This window comes from Antedon bifida, chromosome 5 (genome assembly GCF_963402885.1).
Source record: "Antedon bifida chromosome 5, ecAntBifi1.1, whole genome shotgun sequence".
Taxonomy (NCBI): Eukaryota; Metazoa; Echinodermata; class Crinoidea; order Comatulida; family Antedonidae; genus Antedon; species Antedon bifida.
In genome coordinates this window covers 626,280-652,189 of record NC_136230.1, presented here as the reverse complement: position 1 = coordinate 652,189, position 25,910 = coordinate 626,280, and the positions used below count along the sequence as shown (strand labels likewise).

The following is a 25,910-nucleotide window of genomic DNA, read 5'->3' as shown; positions in this document are numbered from 1 at the left end:
ATTTAAAACTTTTAATCTACTTGATAGACTACTAAAATAATGGAATATTTAAGGCATTACCATCTACGACAATAATAACTTAAATTTGACTTCCTTGCGAGTTTTCTAGACTTCCGTTAGAAATTACTGGCCATGAATCATGCAATACACAGGAGCACTGCGCAGACAAAATAAATTTATTCATTTCAAGGTGAATATTATAAAAACAGATTTAAAATAGAAATGTTTAGTTGTGTTTTGTAATTACGAAGGTCTGTTATAATGTTACAGTATGTTATCTATGGTATTAGTCATTTAGTAATGGGATGAAAGTATTAGTGGATTAATGTACTGTAGTAATCAGCCCTTACTGCAGTAAACTGGATTAAAATAATTCATTAAACAGAATAAACTTTTCAACCAAACTATAAATTGAAAAATTTACTATAAAAAATCTAAAAACTGATACTGTATCATTTTCGATACACTGTGATACAAAACTTAAAATGCAAGCATTTGAACAAAACCTAATCTAAAATCTTTCTTCAGTTCAGATTCAACTCTTGCCAGTTATATCGCCACACAAGGGCCTGAAATTCCCCTAGGCCTACAGTATAACAATATGTCAGACAGTGCGTAAGCTAATGGCAGAAGGTACAGTGTATTTGATACTGTACAGTGGTATAATGTAAAAATAATAACCTTACCTGAATCAATCGAACATTTGGAACGGTACATACAAAAAAGTTTTAATACAAGTAATGAACAAATACAAGAAAAAATATCGCACCAGAACGTTGATTTTCTTTTTTGGAGGCGGACTCTTGAGAATAACATCTTCTGTTACTTCTCCTAACAACAGCATATCAGATGAGCGGTTACGAGTTAAACTTCCACGAGTCGGTAGAGCGCGTCCACTGCCGGTCCTTAACGTAGCGCTACCAAACGAGTTGTTGGTGCTAAACGACACCTGCTTACCACCTGATATACTGCGTCCTAACGTCAGTTTATTAACAAGATCGTCAGCACTTTTAGAATTAGAAACGATTGAGGATTCAAATTCTTTTGCTAAATCATTAACGCTCAGTCTGCTACCGGTAACCCCCGGAGACTTAGGTGGCGGTTTTGGAGGTTTGCCACGCCTTGATTCCATAAGTAGATCGGAATCGCTTTTCTGCCGTAACATTCTACCATTTGAATTCTGCTTTTCATTCTTGTTTGGGTGGCGTAGTTTAGGTGAAGCGGAATTTAGAAAACGTAATAGAGGACTGGACTCACGATTAGATGATAAACTAGGTGATGGTAGCTTCCTTTTGACAGGTGGTGGACTCATAGGACCCTCTGTACTACTAGGTGATGATGTCCTCACCGGAGATTTACTACGAATGTGCGGAAACCTCCTAGGTGTAGTAGAGGGTGTGGGAATAGACGATCCGGTTGTATTGCGATTTGCCGAAGGCTGCTTTGTCGCTCCAGTTCGTCGTAAACCAGACGTTAAAGACGCAATACCAAAGTTATGACGTTCCGCTGATATGCGTCGAGCTCGAGGAACGGGAAGCTGTGAATCGGATGACTTGCGAGAATTCATGTCGATGTTGTCACGTTGAATTTTCAAAAAGGAATGCTTTCCAAAACTGATAAAGTGCTTTAAATCAATCAAAACTCTTCTTTAGTTTTAATACATCAAGAATTTTGTTTTCAAATTTAGTTTTGTTTTGTAAAAACACTAAAAACTAAACTTGAATCGAAAACTATCATGTGAGCATTTATGAAAACAAATTGGCTGACGATAGAAAGCAAACTTCCACAAAATAATAATTTAATGTTTGAAAACAAGTATTTCGCTTAAATACAGTCGAATCCCAGAGTTAATTATTGCACAAAAGTATATTCCACAAAAACTTCTTTAATGGTAACAAAATAATCCTCAATACAGTAGATTGTAGAAGCTTTCAAAACCTTCAATTCACTATTCTTCCAGGAAAATGATGAACAACGTCCCAGGTTGCAATTAGTTGATAGTTTTAGCTCCGGCAGTGAATAATTTGGTAATGGGCAGTACGATAATACACTGGTAACAAACAATGACAATTAGCTATCGAGCAGAAACAACTCACATCCCTGTCTTTGGCGATTCTGATATGGTACAATAATTCTGTCGTCGGATGAATCATACGTAATCAAATGAAGCAGCGACACATTACAAGTTACTAGAGTTCACTTGTTGCACCAGCTCAGTTATTTCTATTACATAACTTTCCATGCTTGTTGTTGAAACAGGTTCAGCAAAACAAATTATCTCATTTCATTTCATTTCTTCGTCTCAAAACAATAAACAGAACAATAAAATCCTTTCAATTTAGGAAACTTTATGAAGAAAATGCTTCTCTACAGTAGATGGAAATTACTAAGTTACTATTGTAGAATACTCACTTTTTTACAATCATACTGTACCATGTAAAAAAACTGAAAACTTCGCAATCAAAATGAAACCATTATTGCATATCTACAGTACAATTAGCAGCATTATCTACAGTAAAATTAGTAGGAAATATTTAAATGTTTGAAAGAAAGACGCTATTGCGAAGATACTACTGTATGTCTTACCCAGTACAGAGAAATAATGTACTGTTGTTATACCTTTAGGATTAAAAACTGAAATGAACTATTATAGACAGGAGGTCCTATTTCCTTCCTAATCACATTCATACTTAAAAAACAAGAAATTTGATTAACATTGTTAAGTCTTAGTTCTAAAATTTAGAATTTCTAATAATACTACAACTTAGCCAAATTACAAGTAAAATTAATGTATATTTTTTACAGTACATCCCAGTAATTCGAAAATGTATAAAAAATAACTACATCTAGTATGGATGGTATTATTGTTAGTCATTGTTACAGTTTTTGTTTAATTTCTACGAATAATGACTAAGTCTTTTAGAACTAAGATAACATCATACATAGTACCAGTTTGTGATAATTATAAGTTTTAAAAATCACACCATCAAGTTGTGAGTGAGTCATGACATTTGAGAAGGAAATAAAAAATAAGGAAAAATTTGTAATTATGTAGATGACAGTGAACATGGATGGTGGAGAAGAAGCAAGGGTTTAGGACTAAAAGTCTATTTTCTATGTCTTTTTCTTCTTCATTTAGTATCAGACTTTTGAAATCATCATTTAATAGATATCCCTCAATCATACTATAATTCTTTAAAAAGGTTCAGTAAAAAACTATAACCTCCTTCCTCTAGGAGTCTCCTTCGCAAACCACTTTTTGTACTTCCCTCAAGGTTGCAGTTGCTTGGCACAATAAGCTTCTATATTTTAGATGTAAACACTTGTCACAAGTGTATGTAGTTAATTTTCACACTACATGGTATATATTCAAATATCATTTAAAACAATTATGTAATGCAATTCTGTAACTGTACAGTAAGTGTAAAATATTACAGTTGTTATATATTGCTATACTTTATTGAACTGTAGAGGGCAGCAAACATACTACAAAAGATATCAAGAGAAGATTCACAAGTAGTTTTGGGATGAAATAAAAAAACTGTTTTCTAATTATGTCATTTTTCATTCATCCAATCAATCATTCATTTATTCACCCATTCATTCATTCATTCATCATCTTTTATTTATAATATATATTTATTTTATATTAATATTAAAAAAGAACGGAATTGATATTATTAAGCGATTCTTATTATGAAGATTATGAGATATACCTATCTGAATTTAATATTATTTAAAATATTAATTTGTAATCTTATTTAGTTTTTACCTCGATTTTGACAATTCAATGCTCAGTCACAACCTCAGCACACAAACACTGATTAGACAACTAAAGCCTATTGTAAAGCACCATCCAGGTGTAAAGCAAGACGTGCATAATAACATGCATGGGAACAAAGCGGATATGAATTGATTTGTAGACGTGCACTATTAGTGCTACGTCAAGTAAATAAACAAACACACAGTACAGATATTGCTGTATCCAGGTATAATAATAGTAATATTATTAGTCCCAGGGGCCTGATAATTTAGAGACAATTTTGATGGATTTATACTGGTTACATTTATTTATATAATGGCTTACAAATCAAGTCTAAATTTGCCTAAATTAGCTGGTTATATAGGTGATGATACTCAAGTTATATTATTTTATAATGGATAATTTACAAAAAGTGTTGTGTCTGAATTAGCTTAAATACTGTACAAGGTATTAAAATATAACTTGAAACACAACCTAAACCTAAAATGCTTATATCGTTAAATACCAATCGCCTAAATAGTGTTACCATACGATTCCATATTATCATCAAAATAGAACTACTGTATATATATTTATTTTAGGTTTCTTAGCCTTTTAGCTAGCATAAGATGTTTGATAAATGTAATAATGTGTCATGAATTAAAAAGGTCAGTGACCCTTTAATTAACTACTTATTAAAACCTTAAAACCACTAATTAGTAAGACATGATTTAGATTATAGATAAGTACAGAAAAGGTCATTAAAGTACTTGTCCTTCCAAAAAAATAGATATTTGATTCTTAATTCTACACTATTTATACTTTTTTTTTATACAATTACAAATATTATTTTTATTAAGATGTAAATAGTATCTCATCAAGTATTTTGAACTACTGTAAAATATACTGTAGTGTAATGTGTGTGAATGTTTTCATTTGTTGGTGCTAGAGTTGATCATTGACCTTATTTAGTGATGTCATCTCCATGACAACCAACTGTTCAGAAACAGGTGAAAAGGGATTCAAAGTGCATGAACTAACAATTGCAAAGTGGATACTGAAGATGATAAACAAGATGACAACAAACCGACACACACTGTGTACAGAAACAGTCTCTAGGTTGTGTTAGTTAGTGTTGAATTTAATATATCTTGAAATCCAAGTATTGCCAATTACAAAATGAGTCACTACGGCAATCAGCGACCAAAAGATTACAAATGAGCTTTTGTCCAATTAATATTCAGATTCTTTGACTGCACTGTGACTCAATGAAAAAAAAACTCCTTATGAAAGAAACAAAATCTAAGAAATTATTTTTTAAAAAACAATTTTAGTTTGGACTAATGTTTTCCCTACATTTATCTATAAATACCCAAATTTTACAATTAAAAGAATATTCCATCATAACTGAGGTGACAAATGCCACATTTCTCTCAGCATGGGGCAAAAAAAGTCACACTTGACAACCTGGTACCCAATGATGGTGAGAGAGACAGGTGTGTGTACTTTTACTAAATAAACTCAGTGCTCATAACAATAAAATGACAAGAATCATCTACATCTTACACGGCACAGGGAATGAGCCATTCTCTGGTGTCAACATCATGTTAACACCTGATTCCCAGTGCTGTATCTCCCCATACTATATCCAAATTAAAAATTCTTTTTCCAAAGTATCATAGGCATTTGGTATTACAGCATCTCATTTATATCACATGTGATCCCTGTATCTCCACATACTATCCATTTCCAAAGTATCATAGGAATATTTGATAATACAGCATCTCATTTATATCCCATGTGATGCCTGTATCATGTAAGGGTAGGTTACTACTACAGAAACATATAAAGCACATGTGATGTTTTACCAAATATTCCTGATACAGTACCGAGAATCGGCTGATGTTAACCCGAAACAAAACATTCCAAATAAATAATGCCACTCCTTGAAATTATCTTTTAGAAATTTCCTAATGATGGACTGTTTGTAAATCTACACTGCTGAACTTTTACGGAGATTATTATACTTGCAAATTGAAGTCACATGTTTGTATTGCTGTATTATTATACACAACAACATGTTAGTTTAGCCATTTGTAAAATAGTAGCAAAAGCATACAGGAAACAGCTCATCTCATAGAAATATTATGCTCTAAATATTGTAAAAGTACTGTTTAAATTGACATAAAAGTCTTGTCTGTTTATTGAATGTTACATACAAAAACTACAAATTATACAGTATAGTATACAAAAGTAAAACGGTTAGTACATAATAAAAACTTGTCACTAACAATGTAACTGTATACTGTACTGTAGAACAATCATCATTTTTTCTTAATTACTGTATCTCCAAATAAAGTTACTATCCTACAACAGTACTTGCTATATTAACATAAAACAAAGAGTAAAGAATAATGATATCAATCAGGTCTCTCAAAGGATTATTTATCAAAAATGTTAAATCCATTTGTATTTTTATTGCTCTTTGTCTGACCAATACAACCAAGTTGGCTTTGGCAAACTGAAACCAATTTTCCCTTTTTCATTTTTCAATGACAATTTCTACTTTCGAGGTATATCTCGCTCTTCGAGGAGAAAGGGCTATTGTCGGTTTATCCAGGTAAGCTAGGCACGAAATAGACAGCACAATACAAATTTTTAACTTTATAGAATTGTAATGCGTTGATGAACTGCAAAAGTTATAACGGTCTGTAAGTGTAAGTGTAATTAGCACCTTAGGCTAGGAAATGTACAGAAATATCAGTTATAAGTAGTAATATGTAGTTCACAATCAGGAATAAACAGAACCTATGAGAGGTGACCCTTTACATAACACAGATTATCCTTACAAATTTAATCAATTATTTAGATAGCCATATTATTTTTAATACACTTCCTGTAAAAATATTCAGTCATCATAGGCACTTCATAAGGCAGTCAATGATGCCCATCACATCAACAAATTGACATCTGAACTTCCTTCTAATCAGATTTTAATTATAAAACTCTTTTACTAATGTTTTAATCATCACTTCTGGTAATTAATTGCATGACAAACACAGTTTTCTAGGCATTAAAACTGCTGACTGAAAATCTGTATTTATGTACAGTGAAAACTGATTTTTATTTCAACGTAAATTATTCTTAAATTTATTAAAATTATTAACTTATTACATTCTTTTCATATATATACTATATATTTACTGTCAGACTGGTTTCCTTTATATTTTGACAGTTCCCTTTTTTTTTAAATTAGGCCTAAAAGTCTTAATAATAATTATGTGTTGCTAGTAGGCCTATAGTAGATTAGGAAAAGTAATAAATAGTGCCTCGGCCTACCTAGTCACTAGACTGTATGTAGGCTTAGAGGCATGGCATCCACATGGTGGTCCACATCCTCTCTCTCTCATTTTCATTCATGACGATGATCATCAATCAAGATTAAGAAGAAATGTGTTTGTTCACTGTTTTATTTGTATCGATAAACTTTGTTTTCTTAAATAAGTAAATGTTAATCCTCAAATATTACACATCCTTTAAACTAATTACATAAAACAGATACTTAAAGCCGAATCCTGTTCCATACGGGAACCACCCAGCCCACTCAAATCCTAGCCAGGCTAGGCTTCGAAGTTTGTTGTTTATTTTGGTTGGGCGTTACGCTTAACGGACACTCACCCCGATAAATATGCTGTCCCGAACTGCTTCCGACACATTTTTTCTGACCACAGCAGCACTATGGTTCCCACTAATGTGTTTCCTTAGAAGCATTCCATGAGCCCTGCCTTGTTTTCCGGCCATTTTGACGGGCTTTAATCTTAAAAACGTGAACTTTTGTTACGTGCGTAACCGGTTAATTTCTTCTGGTTAGGCCACCTCCTATACTGAATTGGTTAACGCCATCTTTCTTTAGGAGATTCCCGACGAAGTTTGGTATGGTCCATTATTTAGTAGGTTGAAATAAAGTTCTCTAGATAGGTTTCAATGTAATTAATGTAAATAACAAACGTTTACAAGTGTATTAAATAAATTACATATAATTTATTTTTTATAACATTAGAATCTCGTAAAATTGATTAATTCCAATTTGTTTAAAAATGATTTAATTCCTAATTGCAATTGAACCTCCTGTACGTAAATGGAACAAGCCAAAGCAATGGGTCACCTGACTGTGTGAGAGATTAGAAGGAAGGATTGTGTTTTCCTGCCCCCGTGCTAGGCCTAGTCATCAGAATACCTTCGAAATTATACTTTATCCGAAATTATATCTTAATCCATTTTGGCAAATTAGACTATATTTCACTCGTAATATTCCTGTTGTAAAATGAAGAAAAAGGTTTGTTTAAATGATATTATATACCGTTATACAATTCGCATGTTTTGTTTTATTCATGACAATTTCTGGCACTGCTGTGTGTAGCCTAGCCAGGATGACTGGAGTTGATCATTCCATCATATAGTGTTTGTCTATGTTTTCATTGTGAATTTATGTGTATTTTGCTACAATACAAGTTATTAATACTTGACTGCATCTAATTACTTATGTCAAACTGTTTTGTTTGATCATTATTCTTGCCGCAATGCTTTAAAAGGTCAGAAAGAAAAACAAAACAGTTATAATAAAAAAGGCCCAATCATTAATCAAACAATTAGGGTCGTATTAGCCAATGAAATTGCTACCATGCCCATTTAATCAAATAATTTCCTCTAATTGGTGTGTTTCATTTCTCAACAATGACTTTTTTGTAACAATAATGATATTGCGCAAGTTGACCTTCCTCCCATGACCGGGCAAAAATCATTTCATACACAAAACTCACTTCTATCAGGTGACAGCTATAGTCTGATGTTGGATAATCATTCTTTACTTTACTAATATTTCAAATATAACCAGGAGTTTGCAGAATTTTAACCGGATTTCATATTTAATACGTTTACAAGTCAATAGGAATTTACTACTGTTGTCGTGTATTTTAGAAGATTTGACGATTTCATTGCATGTGCATTTAGTTGAAGGAGTCTAGTAACACAGGCAGAACAATAGAACAGTACCAAGATTTCTTGATTTTTTTGTATATAAACTGCACAATAGGAACCTACATATTCTTGCATTTGTAGACAAATGTAATGCCACCACCAACAGGCTTTTAGTGTTTTCTTATACAGTAATAAACCGTAGCTGTTTGATGCTTTTTCAGTAAAATTTTAAAGCAAAGCTAAACAATGAGTAGAATGGAGACTAGACGCAGGTCCCAAAATGGCAGTCGAAAGAAAAAGGTAACAATAGCTGCATGGCGTACGTACTTATAGGTTGGAAGAGATTTACCATTTTGATGTCTCAAAAGCAACCCTGTGTTTTGTTTTTTTTTATCTTTTCGTTCGTTTCATAACACTGGTAAAATATTTGTGTACAGGCATGTTTGTTCTTTTACTACATGGTTATTTAGTATTATCTTAAGTATTTTATTTTCTTTCCAGTGGTTTACCCATGTATGTAAAAACACAAGTTAGTTTTCTAAATAGTATATCAAAAAGATGAGTTTAACATTAATTTGTCAGTGTACTTTATATAGTAGTAGTAGTTAGGACCATACTGACTGATATAAGTTGAGTCTCTTCTGGAGGATGGTTTTATCAGGGAAGAGTAAACTCTGGTTTTATACCTGAAATGTAATGCTCTGTCTACACTATCAAAAAAGTGTGAATTGCCCAAATATGGTGGTGATATGCCCAAATATGGTAGTGATATGACATCATCATGTCCATACAGTATATGGGCACATCAAATTGTCACGTAAAGTTTGATAGTGTAGACAGAGCTTAAGGATCGCTGGATATTGCTTGCTGCTATTAACCGCATGTTTCAATTGTTTGACCGTTATAATACTGTATGTACCATGTTGTTGAATTTTTAGAATGCATATAATTTCAATATTACTTATAAATTGTGATGTGTTTGATGCAATTGTACATATTTTCTTTTTATTTATGAATAATAATAATTATTCTGATCTATAAATCTTGGGAGACCAGTGGCAGTGCTTATGACAGAATAATTAATAATTATATTACAGTATTTTGTATTTTAGACCTGTACAGGCATGTTGGAGTGACTATATAAAGCTCTGTCTGTACACTGTCAAACTAGTTTGACCAAAAAAATTGTGATTTGCCCAAATATGGTAATGATATGACATCATCATGTCCATAAATGGACACATCACATAAAGTTTGGTAGTGTGGACAGAGCTTTAGAGAAAGCATCTTGACTACCAATTACAACAAAAAAGCCTGATACTACTTTGCTGTCTCAGTCAACTTATGTGGTAACTTATCTTGCATATTAATAATGTGATTGCTTTGTTACAGGTGTTGTTAATGGGTAAGAGTGGGTCGGGCAAGACCAGTATGAGGTCTATCATCTTTGCAAATTACATCGCAAGAGACACCAGAAGATTAGGAGCCACAAGTAAGTTTGAACTCTAGATTTCAAATCGACTGTCATGTTAGCCACTTGTCCTAAGAATTTTGGTAACTAATCGCTGTGGTTATATTCGTCAGGCATAACCTTCTAATCTGTCTAGCCTAACCGTAAAACTGTATAACTGTTTTAATCTAATATGTTATGTCGGACAAAAATACACACAATATTCTAATTAATAGTAGCAAATAAAATTCACTTAAATTCATTTGTTTTTTTTTTCCTTTTGCAGTTGATGTTGAGCATTCTCATGTACGTTTCCTAGGTAACCTGGTATTAAATTTGTGGGACTGTGGAGGGTAAGTCAACTATTTAATGGTTAATTTTATTTTTCTACACCTCACTAACTGTAAAATAAAGTTGGCACAGTGTTCCAGTTTCTTGATGACATTTTTACTTACTTACTATACCACTACTAACTTACTTATTCCGGGACAGACCCGAACTTATATATAACTAGATTCCTCCATAATTTCATATCTGCCATTGTGACAGCCAGTTCTCTCTGCATACCAGCATCCGTCTCTAGTATTGAATTGAAATATTTTATCTATAATGGGTGACCTCTTCAGTCAAAGACTGGTCTCCCAGAGGGCCCAGTTATGATCAGTGGCTGTGAATGATGTACTAGTACACCGGTTGTAACCCCTACTCATGTCGAAAGATGTACTAGGTTCTTTAAAGTGCACATAAGCTAGATGTGTACACTGGACCTACGGTTTATAGTCCTTATCCGAGAAGACTCTTCCACCAGAACCATGGAGTGAGAGAGCCTCAAAACCCTTGCCGATGTTATGGCTACGTAATTACGGTTCCACTTTACCGCTCGGCAACTCACTCACTACATACATCAATGTATGTTACTATACACTGTAATATAAAATAGTGCATACTATTGCATACCATGTGACCCACAATCATCTAATCAAATGACAGGAATTTATTTATGTATTATATAATACTCTTGTAGCCAAGAAGCCTTCATGGAGAATTACTTTGCCAGTCAGCGTGACAACATATTCCGCAATGTAGAGGTGCTCATCTATGTCTTTGATGTCGAGAGTAGGGAGCTGGAGAAGGACATGCATTATTACCAATCATGTTTGGAAGCTATCCTGCAGAACTCACCAGATGCAAACATCTTCTGTCTCATACACAAGATGGATCTTGTACAAGAAGACCAACGAGATGTGGTATGATTACAAATAATGGTATCTTCATAAACAGGAGTTTTATCTATAACTCAAAAAAGTTCATCAAACATCCCTCTCCATAAATGTTATAGTCCATGAACCACACCATGTGTAAGGTGTAACATCCACAGCGCTTTGATCTTCATGAAATAGGGCTATATAAATGTCTCTATATATATATTATATTATTATATTATAATCTAAAAATGCTAACTTGATGTCAATGGCTATGGACCAGATATCTCTATGTGGACGGTTACCTGAACAAGTACTAGTACCTCATGATGTGGGAGCATACATAGGCAAGCTAATTTTCTGCTTAGTTTTCATCTACCTATATAGTACTATATCTATTCCTACTGCCACATGTTACATTCTTTGGAACCGAAATGCTTTACTTTAAGTTTCAAAATATACACACAGCCACTATCACACACAGGCACTTACCATAACTCATCATGAGGGCCTCTTGATTGTCAGCATATGCTGTTTAGAGTCACCCTCTATAAATAAGGTTGAAAAAAAAATAAAAATACATTTTTTTTTCAGATTTTTAAAGAACGAGAGGATGACTTAAAGAGACTTTCAAAACCTTTAACATGCACATGCTTCAGAACATCTATATGGGATGAAACACTATATAAAGCCTGGAGCAGTATAGTCTATCTTTTAATTCCAAATGTAAGGCAGTTGGAGACCAACTTACAAAAATTTGCTGACATCATTGATGCTGACGAGGTTCTGCTTTTTGAGAGGGCGACGTTCTTGGTACGTACTGTATACCAAAAGTAGTTTCAGTAGACGGTCAGGTACTTCATTTTTACCCAGTCTCTGTCGACTGGGTATTGTATCGCAATCGGCAAATTATTAAGTGAAGTCAAACCTTAAAATCCCTAAGGATTCTAAACGTGTTGTCTGACTTGCGGGATGCGCCATCTTGTTTCCCTTGTGTTAATAAAAAATATTGTTCTTTTTCAGGTTATTTCACATTGCCAGCGTAAACCACACAAAGATGTACATCGGTTTGAAAAAATCAGTAACATAATTAAACAATTCAAACTGAGCTGTAGGTAAGAACAATTTAATGCAATCTACCTGAACCGCAGGGGGTGGATCCAGCATTGTGTATAAGGATGTGGGAGTGGGGGTGCATTGCATGATGAAGGCAAAAACAACAGGCTGGGGGTCTAGTATTGTAGTGTAGTAGTCTTTTTATTTTTCAAGTGAAATATAAGCCTGATTCACGCTGTTTTCCGCCTCTGACCTGAGCTGGTTAGGTAAGGCTTATTTTTCAGAGCATCTCTTTTCTGGTTTTTCCATTGACAGTAATGTTGTTTTATTTTGCAGTAAGTTAGCAGCGTCATTTCAAAGTATGGAAGTAAGAAACAGTAACTTTGCATCCTTTATTGATGTATTTACATCAAACACATACGTAATGGTGATCATGTCGGACCCGACCATACGTAAGTAAAAGATGAAATCACTATATAAACTCTTTTAAATCTCATCTGCATTGAAAGACAACTGTCCGTCGTTCAATACAGATGAGATTTAAACTTATTAAATGAGTTGTTTTATTTATTAATTGCATCTCAATACTTCTCATTCTTGGAAGTTTCGGCAGAATAGTTTCTAAACTATAGTCAGTTAACGGTGACTACGGAAATGAAACAACACCATCTTACTAGTGATATTATATTTATATAATGGAGCTGTATGTTCATCCAACAGTTTATGTAGGCTTACAATCGGCATAGGACAATAATTAAAATTAAAATATACCTTGTAAAAGTTACTTAAGCTTCTGTGCCAACAAAATGAAAACACTGGCAGTACTTATCTTTTCTGTTGAAGACTAACCAATCCCACGTCTTTTTCTACAGCTTCTGCCGCCACACTGATCAACATTAAAAATGCAAGAAAACATTTTGAAAGGTTAGAGAGGGTAGAGTCGGGTTCTGTTATGTAACATGGATCACCGTCAACACATTTGTTGTCGTAAGTTGCAAACAGGCCGTGTTTGTGACTCTAGAAACTGGTTACAAATAGACGGCAACAGCGAAACTATACTGGCGTAGAAAGAAGACAATTTCATTCAAGACCACATATGCATGCTCTGTGTGCAGTCAATTTGTTTCAGATGGGAAGAATGGTAAAAGTCTTCCTACTTTCTAGGAGTTTTATGTGATTAATCAGATAGTCTATATTGTTTTGAAAACTTTGTAATATGACCACAGTGCTGATTTTGCCATTTTTCCCCTAACTGCTACATTTGCTTAGGGACTAAGTCAAAATGATTCTACTGCAGTTACTGCAGTAACTACGTCTTGCTTACTCTTTTTAGACTAATCAAACACACTGTTTATTGCAATGACTGCCTCATAGACTTCTACATTGAAAATAAATATTTCATTAATGCAGTAAAAATTGTAGAGCAAGTGCAGTAGAATAATTTCCCTAAGTTATGCTATTTAAGCTTGGTAGTTTATTGAAGATTATATAATAATAACACCAAGGACCACCAATTTTGGAATATAACTGATTTAAGAACGTGCTTAAGAAAAACTGTTAGTATTTATTACATATTTTGTTCACTGGTATGATAAGATGGTTACCTAGTAAATGCTTTTAGCAGACTTAACTAGTATACAAATATTTAAACGGAAACCATTTTAGGATATATTCTTTAAACAAGTTAATTTATTATGTAATATTATTTTTAGATTTTTCGTATAAATAAGTAAATTATTAAATTTGTAACTTGATGTTTTAGAGTTTAATTAATTAAAAAAAAAGATATGTTCAATCTTCAGTAACAGCTGAAAAATGGTCACATGGATCATTATAATGTGAAAACATTGTATAAAAGTAACATTAAATGTTTTGAATGATATGTAAAATTTCCTAATGTTTTTTACCCATTGATAGATTTAGAATTCTGTGTGCTGGTTTGAAAAAAAGAAATAGTTTAGAATTGGTTACACAGATAATTAAGAATTCTAGGAATATGGTAAGATTGATTGTTTATGAAGTGAGATGATTTATTTGTGAACTTGGGGGTAGGGGGAGCAACTCTTGTAAATCTCTTATTAAACCCAATAATGTGATTATTACTGTGTTTGTGCCCATCCACAAAATATGCTACTACTGGACAATGTGATAATACATTACCATTAATCCTTGGTTTCTACTACTAGGATGCAAGTGAGTCGACCAATGACAAGCAACATTTTGAATAATCTATCGCTTGTCATTGGTCACTTGTGTTGCATCTTTGTGGAAACCAAGCATACAATTCAAAGTACATGGAACTGTACTTTCCTCAAGCATGTGATATCTAAAAATAAAGCCCAAATTTGGGGGATTGTAACCAATGTATAATATTACTATTTGCCAATTACCTGCTGATGACATATAAACCATGAAAGATTATTTTTGTATGTATTTTGTATCAATTGTTTAAGTTTAACAAATTGGTATTATTATAGTACAAACAAACCATATTTAAGCACCACTAATATCTAGCACTTGAATGCTATCAGCATAGTTATGGTATTAATATACTACTGATATGATTATTTTTAATGTTAAATGATTATTTTAAGAATGAAAAACAAAACAATATTATGATTCCAATTATAGTTTATTTAAGAAGCTGAATAATTTCACTTTTTTGTAATTAAATACAATTTTGTTTTTTTTTTCAATTGAAAGTGAAATATACATGTACAATATACAATTAAAATATAACTATTAATTCATGTTTTTTATTACTTTATTTATGATGATGACGACGACAATCCTAAATCTGCCCCCGACATCTACTACTCTGGTAAAAAAAATCACTTTAAGTTGCAATGATGTAAAAATTATTTGATTCCTGATCTACAGAATTGAAGTATAACTTCCAAGAGACTATGTCACAGATTAAAATATACTACAAATTTGAATCAGCACATTGTTATGACCTCCACCAACTAAGTTCTCTTACAGTGGTGTAACGACTATGAGTGCTCACTAGCTAAACCCAGAGAATAAGCAGCCCCAATGCTGCCCAGTGTTGGAGGGCCCATTAGGAGTGCTAAACCAGGGGCCTTTGCCCCATGCATTATGCCACAGATCAATTGATTAGGCCTAGGACTTAGCTCTAGCCTAGTAGTAGGCCTTAGTCCAGCAATTAAATTACAAACATACCTTTATTGAGAGCCTGGTAGCCTTGTTTTATTGTAGTCACTTCCATATTCCGAAATAATTACTTTCTTTAAATAATAATCAATAAATAGGCCTAGTTTAATTTCAATGTATGAGACTGAGAGCTGTCACACTCTTCTTGTCGTCTGCAACTTGAGAAAGTATCTGTGCTCTGATTGGTTCAATCTTCAGATGTTGGGTTTGATTACTTTGAATATTTCCCAGTAGTTTCTAATCCAATCCATTTCCTTAATTTCAGGTGTGGGTCTTAGTAGTTTCTAATCCAATTCTTTAATTTCAGGTGTGGGTTTGCGATCACTATTAATATTTTCTTAGTAGTTTCTAATCCAATTCTTTAATTTCAGGTGTGGGTTTGTGATCACTTTTAATATTTTCTTAGTAGTTTCTAATCCAATTCTTTAATTTCAGGTGTGGGTTTGTGATCACTTTTAATATTTTCTTAGTAGTTTCTAATCCAATCCTATTGAGTTCTTTATGTGTGGGAGATTTTTAGAAATAAAATAAATTGTATAGAAAAAGTAAAGTATGACACATACACAAATCAAATCCTTTGGTACAAAATCATTTTATTGAATTTTAAAAGGTACACATATTCAGGGTTATTATCTATGCCAATAATTATATCAAGCACATCAGTTGAAGACTGGCTAGAAATATTACAGGTGGCAAAATATACAATGTTGTTACTGTCGCCCTCTATTGGTTGTGACAGTTTATGCCATTAAACCTGCCATTTTATAAACTGTTCAATTTGTATCAATATTAATCAATACAAATAACAATTATCATTTTTTTTATTGATACATATAAATATATATTACATGATATTAATTTGTCAAAAGCTTTATTTTTAAAATTTTAACTAAAAATCTGTTCACACTAATTTTTAATTCAACTTTTTTCAAACTAACTTTTAACTTCTTTCACACAATTTTTGTAATGATTTTTCACAATGTTATTTTAAACACATAACTTTATTTAGTTTGTAATACTTTCTAAACTTTTATGTTCCATGATTATAATTATTTTGAAGGATTGTATCAATACATAATGTATAAATAATAACAGGCCTACCAATACATACTTTAAGAATTGGCTTAAATCATTTAGTCCAGTCTTTATTTCTGAAATAGTTAACAGCCTACAAACTTAATTAACTCAAAGCAAATAATAAATGTATTTTCTTTTTGTACTAAGATAAACTATACCATGTATACATATAATTATAGTATGTGTGTATTTATACAGCATACACATTTATATCATAAAGTGTATTGAAATGAGTAACATAACACAACAGCACATAACGTACAGCTTGTTTCCAACTTGGATGCAACTCAACGACGTAAGCGCATCGCAATTGAGTGACCAATCTCAAACCAACGGTTTGGATTATCCATCGCAGTGCGCTTTACATCTTTGAATTGCGTACAAGTGGGAACCAAGCTTAATTCGTGTAGAATAAATGAATTACAAAGTAAGACTATTTCTGCTGCTCCATATTATTTTATACCGATGCTGTTGAGAACTTGGATAAATGTATGCAGTATGTATTAAACACACATTAACTACACATTACATACAAATTAAGGGTGTACCCCAAGTTACCCAGTATACATGCATACAATACTGTTTAAATTAAAAGCTATAAACAAAAACAAAAACCAACAAGTTCATGATTAATACTGCTTTTTCTGATCAATATATTATTTCTTAAAGAATGAAACTTAAAAACATGGTGGATATTAATTAGGTAGATTTTAGATGAGGATGACCCTAGATGACCTTATACTGACCCCAGTCTTATATATAGAATACATCACTAACTTATAATACATACAAATGCAAATATTACAGCTAAACTGAACAGAAAATGTTAAAATGATTTATGTTATACTTTATAAGATTCTGTACAATTTACATTTTAAGATAATTAATAATCTCAATCTACTAAACATTAAAAGAAAAACAGTACACCAGACAATAATCGGTGGATGAAAAAATTATAATACAAATAAAAACAAACCAATTTAATGCTGTCGCCAGGGAAGATAAATTGTTATCTATCAGTCTCTGGATTATTTTCGTTTTTAATTTTGTGGGAACAAAGAACACTAAACAGGACTGTTTTCGTTTAAATACATTTTTTTAAAGATTTCTTAGATTTTTAAGGACTTGTTACTTATTTCCTTGTCAAATCTTATATTAGCAAATGATTCCATTTTTGTAATATTTCCTGTAGACACAATTGACTTAGTACATCAACTTTTGAATTACACAAACCAATGATTTTACTTAAATTAAGATGCCATACCGGTGTACTTAAAGTTTAAAATCTGAACTACATGATTCCATAAATGGTCAAATTGAAGTTTCATGATCAAAATTATCAATTATGTAAAATCTAAAAGCATAAAGACTTATTTATTATATCAAAACTCAAGAACTGGAAAATCGGTGGAAAATACAATACCATGTTCCAAACAAGAATTCATATCAAATAGATTTTAGTGATTACAAAGCGACGAGGCACAAAAGGGTTAATTCTTGGAAGGTTGACGTATATTCTACCAGATAACTTGGATATAAGTAATAATACATTATTATTTAAAAACATTTTTTCTATGTACAAATGAATGAGTTTTTAAAAACCATTAAAACCAACAACTGCACAATCACTTGATTCAGATTAAAACTTTTCAATTTAAAATGTTTTAAAACAATATTACAATTCAAAATTTGTTTTCATAAAAGGGGCTTTTAGTAGCATTAGCATATCACTTGCTGATTTATATAATGGTTTTATAAAATGACATTAACTACATAAATTATTCATTATTACTACATTATTAAAAGAACACTGTAGAGAATATTATGATGATGTTTGTGACCAGAGCTTGAGTATCAGTCAATAGAAGGCACCCAAAATGAAGCAAGCCCGAAGCACTCAAAGGCACCTAAGCATCGACTTAACTAATCAACATAGGCAATCAATATAGCAAATATTACTAATCCTATTATTGTCAGTCCCATATATATATAACTGGTTAGAAATAATACTGAATTTCAACAAATGAATACCGATCTATAAAATGCTCCTAGCATCGAAACATTTGAAAGCTTTGGATTAAGTACAAATCAAATCTAAAAATATTTCTACAATTTCCATTCGCAATCCAACATATTTAATATTTGGTTTAAGAGAAGTTCTTACTTTTGGAGTACTTATCTCAAAGACTAGGTACTTACATTGTTAAGTGCAAGTACTTAACCTGCGAATATAAAGCACCAACATCAAGCATAATTTATAATTCTCAATTTTGTTAAAAAGCAAGGGACTTGGTTCAGGATTTATAAGGAATGAATATTAACATGGAATTTGTGTGCTTATTTTCAGTTTTATGAACCATTGGCCAATTGTGTTAAAAAAAACCTCCCAAAATTCAGACTCAATACATAAGCCCAATCTTAATTAACATTGAAGTCTTTCTTAAGACATGCTATATAGCCACACCATTCATAGATAAACTACCTTCATTTTTTCAAAACCACAATATCTCTATTTACAATTAACATTTTTCACATTTAAAATAAAAAATAAATAAAAGATATGTTACTAAAAACAATCTTTATAACAGTTATCACTAAATTGAAACCAGGCTGGTGCTTCTGACAAACGTTGATTTCAAATATATCGCCAGCATGAATGTCTACTTGTGGCTCTAGCATTAAAGTCCAGTGACAAGCAACTTCACATCCGTTATTCCATATCAGAACATTTAACATTTTCATGTCGTAATGAGCATGATTTCTGTATTTTTTATTGGGAATTGGAAGTAAACATTAAGCATTTTGATTCTCATCAGAAGCAGCATTGTACATTCTCTATCAATTCATTTAAACTGCCCGTCATGTCTCTGTGTCAGCAGTGCTGTGAAGACTAACCTCTAGGAAAAGTTGACAGGAATTCTAAATTCCTAACGACTGTTTCGCCCTCGTTTGTTGACATATTACGTGCTCTCTCTGATTTCTGGAGACATTCATGTCTATTTACCCATACTTCCAGAAGTACTATTTCTAGAGGATTCTTGACAACAGACTGCTCCATACTTCCTGCATAGTAAACTGTTCTACACTGCTAATACATACGGCAGAGGCATCTTAATGTACTATACCACTGTTGGAGGATATATCAAATGATATCCCAATAGAGGTATAGTACATTATGCTATGGTGTACACGCCAGAATCTTGGTTCCAGTTCTTATTAGTACCTTTAGTTATTTATTATTCTTATATAACTAATCTTTAAACAGCTTCAGCACTGGTCATTTTCAATGGCCGCGGAAGAGACATGAAAATAACATAGAGAAAATTAATACAGATAATGTTATTGTTGCTTGCGAAGGTGCTGCATTGTCTGGGAATTTGGTAGGTCGATATTTAGGATCGTTGTCAATGGTTGTGACAGTGATATCGTTGACTGATCCATCACCAGAACCAGATCCACTGCCACTACCACTGCCTTCGTCATCATAATCTTCGTCTGAAAAAAAAATGATAGTACCGTATTTAATATTTTGTGTATTTTAAAGTATTCTGTTGGTAGCATTTGGATGTTGGATGCAAATGAATACAAATAAATTAATATAAAAACTCTGCTTAACATCAGAAAAGTCTTACATACATTTTGTAATAAATGTTTACTGACAAATGAACACCAGTAAGTAAGGTTTACAGTGATTCCTATTATTAAAGAAAGTGAAGTTGAGAATGTCTTGATGTTCCAACTGCCTTCTAGAGTAGGATTTACTCAGGCATATATATATATATATATCTCGCTCTTTGAGGAGAATATGGTATTTGTCGGTTTATCCAGGTAAGCTAGGCACAAAATAGACTGAGATTTTCTTCCATATAAACTAAATGCTTATGAGTCTATCTGGTATATTTATTTATGTAAAATCTTAATGTCTGTGAGTCTGATGTTATTTTATTCCATATAAATGTAAATCTTGATGTTTTATTTAATGGAACTAAGCTAGTTACTTACCATCAGGAACTAATGATATAAATTCTGTATCTCTTCCGGTATAAGCATGATTAAGTTGAGCTGTAATGTCTTTAAGCAAAGCCTTATACTCCAACGTAGAGGGCGATCTTCTTCTGCTTACCATGTCAACTTCTGAGTTATTGCCTTGGAATTCTAGCCCGCTTTTTACAATAGGCCGGTCATAACTGTGAGTTAATAAACACCATTATTTTTAAAAAATCTATAATCTTATTATATACTGAATAATACAGTAGGATCGATACAAGTAAAGTTAATGATTAAATAATGCTATATTATATAATAAGATAATCTTTATGAAAATAAAGTAGGCAGACACAAATATGTAGATATTATAGAGGACGCATACAATTTGCATAACAGGTGATTCCCATGACCTAACATACTACTGTAGTTAATATAGTAATTGCACGTAGTGGAGTTGTAGCTTGGTGGTTAACATGCTTGCCTTCCAATCCCAAGATCCAGTGTTCAATCCTGACCTAGTGCTAGGGTTATAACTCTTTCATCTCTACTCCCTAAGCCTCAAATAAAACTTAAGCATGATAAATTATTAAATTATAAAATAGTTTATCCATCTTGTAATTGGCGAGTCACTCGCTGTTGGCGTTTAGTAAACATTATCAAAGGCACAAATTAACCAATTAAAGTTTTTTAAATGTGTCGTTTGTGTTTAATACTTACTTTCCGATCTCGATCCCAGTCCAGCAGTTCTGATTGGACGCTTCCGCTGCATAGTTGTCGTCACTGCACATGAGGTACGGCAGATCCTCCCAGAAATTAATAGAGTTCTTTAACATCTTTGCACTTTCGGCAATGTAGCCGTTGAGGGTAGCTCCCAGAGCCGTCGATGATGGATTGTTATTTCCTTGAGGGCGGTATCTACTCCAATCCGGTTTCTTACCCAATTTTTTCTTGTCTGGTTCGGATGATCGCCGTTTTCTTACTAGATGGCCACATTTTTCAAAAGACTACAACAAAAAACAGATTAAATCTTTATTAATAATAATAATTAGGAGTGTATATGAATCAATCACTTCAACACAATATTAAAATGTTTTAAAAAACAAATTAGAAAAAAATTATAATAAAATTTGTACATATTTATTTTAAAACATTTTTCAAATGTTTTGTTAAATACGTAATTTTGAAATGTGTGTTTTTAGAAGTTGTAAATTGCCCCAAAGCCATCTACATATTGAAACGTTGAAACAATATCCAACTTCCTGTAAATCCATAATCTGCAGACATGCAAATATTCTGCACAAATCACATTTCTACTTAATCTATACAATCACTTTGGCATTCATGATGTAGGCCTACGCAGTATCTATTTAGCGATCATACCAACTAAATTATAAATTAACATTCCACTCAGGATATCAACGACACAGATACAACTAAATGAACGACGGCAAATTGGTATTTGTACAGCCTAAATTAATAAGGTTTATTATACAACGAGTGACATTATAAATGGTTTGTGTCGGTTTATTACAGCAATAAACGATCTTGGTTACTACAACACTAATTACAAAATAACGCTTATTGTCACATTAATGTTAATTATGAATTTAGTTAATGGAGCCAATATTAAGAATATCATTCCAATTAAATTACATTTAACTTCGAAGAATGTCATAGAATGTATTATGTAACATCTAAATAAATTTCTGTCATTTGATTGGACAATTGTGGGTCACATGGCGTGCAATAGTATGATTAAATTACCTTTACGCTTTGTACGCTTTGATCTAAAATTAGAGATTTAGAGAAGCTGATAATTGACAAGTGATTACCGGTATCAATTCTTATTTGAGTCCTCATCTAAGAATCGATGAGTCATCAAAAGGATGTAGGGGGGATAAAATATATTAAGTTTGACGTTAGGAAGGAAGAAATATAAGTAAGAACTGTGTGTGTTTAAATATTTCCCACATTAAGTATTAAATATATCTCTGACATTGCCAAGGATAATATAATTTATAACTAGTCTAAGTGAACATACTTAAACCACCACTTATGCTCTCATTCTAAGTATGTTTCATCTTTAATAATGTCACTCAGATAAGCATAGCACAAAAATAAATGATTTATATACTGTAGTGGTTAGCTTAGTCTCTAAAGGATAAGACCAAAGATCATCAAGTAGAAGCCATCACACATCTGGTGTGGACACATGTGCAAGTGATGGAACTTTATTAACTCCAAAGGTTACCTCATCTAATTAGTAATTCAACATTTATAAAAGAACACATGAATAGATGATAAACTCATGAGCATGGCTTTGGAGTTTACTCAATTGAGTAGAAGTCTTAATTGAGTAGACTTTTACCAAGTCTCAATTGAGTAGACTTGAACCAAGTCTCAATTGAGTAGAAGTCTCAACTGAGCAGACTTGTACCAAGTCTCAATTGAGTAGACTTGTCCCATGTGTCCCAAATTGTTTATATTTTTACCAATATAAAACAGAATTACCATCTAGAAATCAAGCCTGACTGATATGATAACATCAAAAGTAATTGGAAATTGTATTAATTATATTTAGGATTAACGGAGATGGAATGATAACTTAAACTTAATCCCATAACCTAATTAATTTTAGAATTACGGTTCACACTTTCACTTCTGAGAACAGACTAAACATGTTTAAAAACAGGGGTAGGTTAAATTAGGACTAGATCAATTATCATTAGGGGATGTGAGCATTTTTTGAGATGTTGACAAAAACGCTATAAGCTTCAATTAATATTGTCACACGACATAAAACAATGTATTATTAATGTAATGTTAGATAAGTATCCATAGAAACTGCTATGATAACATAACCTACAGGCTATATCATCATTTAATTGACATAAAAATCCAAGCTGATAACATTACCAAGAAAAAACATTATTGTAGATTTATTATCAATCATAATATAACGTAAGAATCTTGAAAACGAGGTCGTTTAAATTACTGTACAGATAAACAAAGAACTACTCTGTGAATTATTGAGAGAGAAAAACAGAAAAGAATATTTTATAAGATAATAGTTAATTTATTATCACCATATTGTTCTCCTGGTCATTCTTGTCGATATTCAAGCTTTAAACAAAACTGAAAATACAGTTTGTATTTCAATTTAAATTGGTCATTTGGGAATAAAAATTACGTCTACGTTGGTAAGTAATATTCAGGTTACACTGGACAATACCAATTACAAAATGTATATAAATCATTTACGTACATAAATTAGTTTTCAAAAGTCAAAGTAATTTTTGTTGCTTTAAATATATATTATTAGAACAAGGTGAATTAGAGTGTCTGGGAATCGGGAAAAATATCTAATAATTCATTTAAATTAATTTAATATAATTTGTCTGTCTGTGTGTTAATTTTACTTGAGTATTCGCTACAAGGAAAATATTTCATGAGATGTATTTATTAAGAAAAGCAAAGCAGGTATGTATTTGTAATAATACAATATTCTTAATTCAGTATGATTAATAGCATTCAAAGTCACTCATCAATTATATCAATTATTTAGTTTTAGTTAATATACAAAATTGATATCTTCTGACATTGAAAGAAGGGTTTTTTATTTTAAAACTATGGATTTTCTTCGATGCTAAGTATATTTAATAAATAATGTGCTGAAGAAAAACAAAATTATGTAAAAAAACATTCATAAATCAAGATTATGCTTCTTCCCAGTCGTTTTGCTTATCTTGGAAGCCTCACTTAGTAACTATGGTAACTCATTCAATAAATGGCTCTTTTAGATATGTCTCTTGGTAATTTAACTTAGAATCTTGAAATGATCCGAAACCAACCTAAATCAATTCTACACAGATGGTTATTAATGTCTTTGAATGATGGGTTACTGAATAATCAGGCCATAGATCTGTGGAATATATATTCTTATATTGTTCAACTAAAATTCTTCTGTTCGTATTGTATTTGATACAAGCATTTGCTTTCTTGGTGATGCCACCATTATTTGGAAATAAATGTTATTATGATGATGATCTCTCACTTCGGGGGGAAGGGCTATTATTGGTTTATCCGTGTACACTAGGCACAAGATAATTGCTAATAAATAAGGAGGGTTATTATATGATTTAATAATAATTTAATCATAATCTTGATCTTTTTCCATGTCCACTACATTTCAATCCAAGAATGACCAACAACAGAATCTAGCGCCCTCAGGGAGCTGCAAACGCATGATTCATTGCTGGGCTTTTACATCTGAAATGTTCTGAACGTGGCTACATGCGTGTGGGTAATTATCTCCAATATTAATTTCTTTATTGATTTTCTGAAGCCGTTTTGTAGCCGTAGTGGAATGTAAAACTGTAATTGTGATGAGGTCGCGTAGGCTTAGACGACTGTAATAACTATTGGTCGTGATGCCTGTGTTGACTTCACAAATACTAAGAATCAATGACATTGTCGGCTAAAGTTGAAATAGCACACACTATTTCACTGGCTTGCGATCTGCTTATAAGTACCGTGATATTTGTGATGACTTCATACAGTTTAATCATTTTTTTAGGCTGGAACAGTGATGTCATAATAGTAACTGTCGCTTTTTCTTGAATTAAGTTGAATGTTAAATTGAAATAATTTTAGCAATTTTTCATCTCATCCATCAGATATAATGTGTGCCAGAAATCCATTTTCATGTATAATTATACAGTATATACTGTAGTATAATAGTTATCATTATACTATTGTAAATGGTAAAAATAACTATTACTAAACTATAAATCATTGTAATACACACTATTGAATATCAGAGTCTAAATATGGTTACATAAACTAAGAACAATCCTATTTGTTTACAGTTGTAATACATTAATGCCTAGAATGCGCAGTAAGCATTTAAACGCATTCAATCATTAATAAACATGATGGCTGTAAGAAACGCTCTAAGGACACTCTCAAGGGGAAGACGCTCATTCATTTTCAGTGTAAAACGTAATTTACTATTCTGACTGCTTGTCGTGCTTGGGACAAAGCCAAATAACGTAACTTAATGCCACAAATGACGAGGTTAGGTTTGATGTAGAATGCGATAGCACCTGTATCTACTCTGTCATTCGCGGCATTAACGTAAGCGGCTATAAAAAATGAAAATAAATATACCTAAATACACCGTTTCTGTAAATATTTTCATGTTCAATATTTTAATAATGAATGAAATGTTTAATGATTATTATTA

General features: G+C 32.1%; 3 protein-coding genes across 19 annotated transcripts in view; 1 reads left to right on the top strand and 2 right to left on the bottom strand.

Moving 5' to 3' along the window:
* LOC144842352 (dedicator of cytokinesis protein 9-like) overlaps positions 1-7,651 on the bottom strand; it is a 54,819-nt gene extending 47,168 nt beyond the window's left edge. For all 16 annotated transcript variants that reach the window (XM_078698791.1, XM_078698787.1, XM_078698789.1 and 13 more), the window contains exon 1: positions 7,421-7,651. In XM_078698791.1, the coding sequence (XP_078554917.1) occupies positions 7,421-7,543 (123 nt within the window). In that variant the 5' untranslated portion in view covers positions 7,544-7,651. The remainder of the gene's footprint in view (positions 1-7,420) is intronic.
* A 279-nt stretch (positions 7,652-7,930) lies between these two features.
* Positions 7,931-15,167, top strand: LOC144842090 (ras-related GTP-binding protein A). 2 transcript variants are annotated; one of them, XM_078698453.1, is made up of 9 exons: positions 7,931-8,078; positions 8,941-9,019; positions 10,112-10,211; positions 10,456-10,522; positions 11,194-11,416; positions 11,966-12,184; positions 12,395-12,486; positions 12,764-12,879; positions 13,300-15,167. In XM_078698453.1, the coding sequence occupies exons 2-9, from the start codon at positions 8,966-8,968 to the stop codon at positions 13,383-13,385; spliced, it is 957 nt and encodes a 318-aa protein (XP_078554579.1). In that variant the 5' UTR covers positions 7,931-8,078; positions 8,941-8,965; the 3' UTR covers positions 13,386-15,167. The 2 variants fall into 2 exon arrangements, with proteins under 2 accessions (XP_078554579.1, XP_078554580.1); XM_078698454.1 differs by lacking the exon at positions 8,941-9,019.
* Positions 15,168-16,174: 1,007 nt separating this feature from the next.
* The window catches only part of LOC144842356 (glypican-6-like), a 49,226-nt gene continuing 39,490 nt past the window's right edge, over positions 16,175-25,910 (bottom strand). The window contains exons 6-8 of the mRNA XM_078698807.1: positions 21,383-21,669; positions 20,681-20,865; positions 16,175-20,173 (exon numbers count right to left, since the gene is read on the bottom strand). Of these exons, the coding sequence (XP_078554933.1) occupies positions 19,962-20,173; positions 20,681-20,865; positions 21,383-21,669 (684 nt within the window). The 3' untranslated portion in view covers positions 16,175-19,961. The remainder of the gene's footprint in view (positions 20,174-20,680; positions 20,866-21,382; positions 21,670-25,910) is intronic.

Bases quoted from the DNA above. Each gene is read 5' to 3' on its own strand.
- LOC144842090 (XM_078698453.1), top strand. From the start codon at position 8,966: ATGAGTAGAATGGAGACTAGACGCAGGTCCCAAAATGGCAGTCGAAAG. The intron at 9,020-10,111 runs GTAACAATAGCT...GCTTTGTTACAG, and splicing joins ATGGCAGTCGAAAGAAAAAG to GTGTTGTTAATGGGTAAGAG. The intron at 10,523-11,193 runs GTAAGTCAACTA...ATACTCTTGTAG, and splicing joins AATTTGTGGGACTGTGGAGG to CCAAGAAGCCTTCATGGAGA.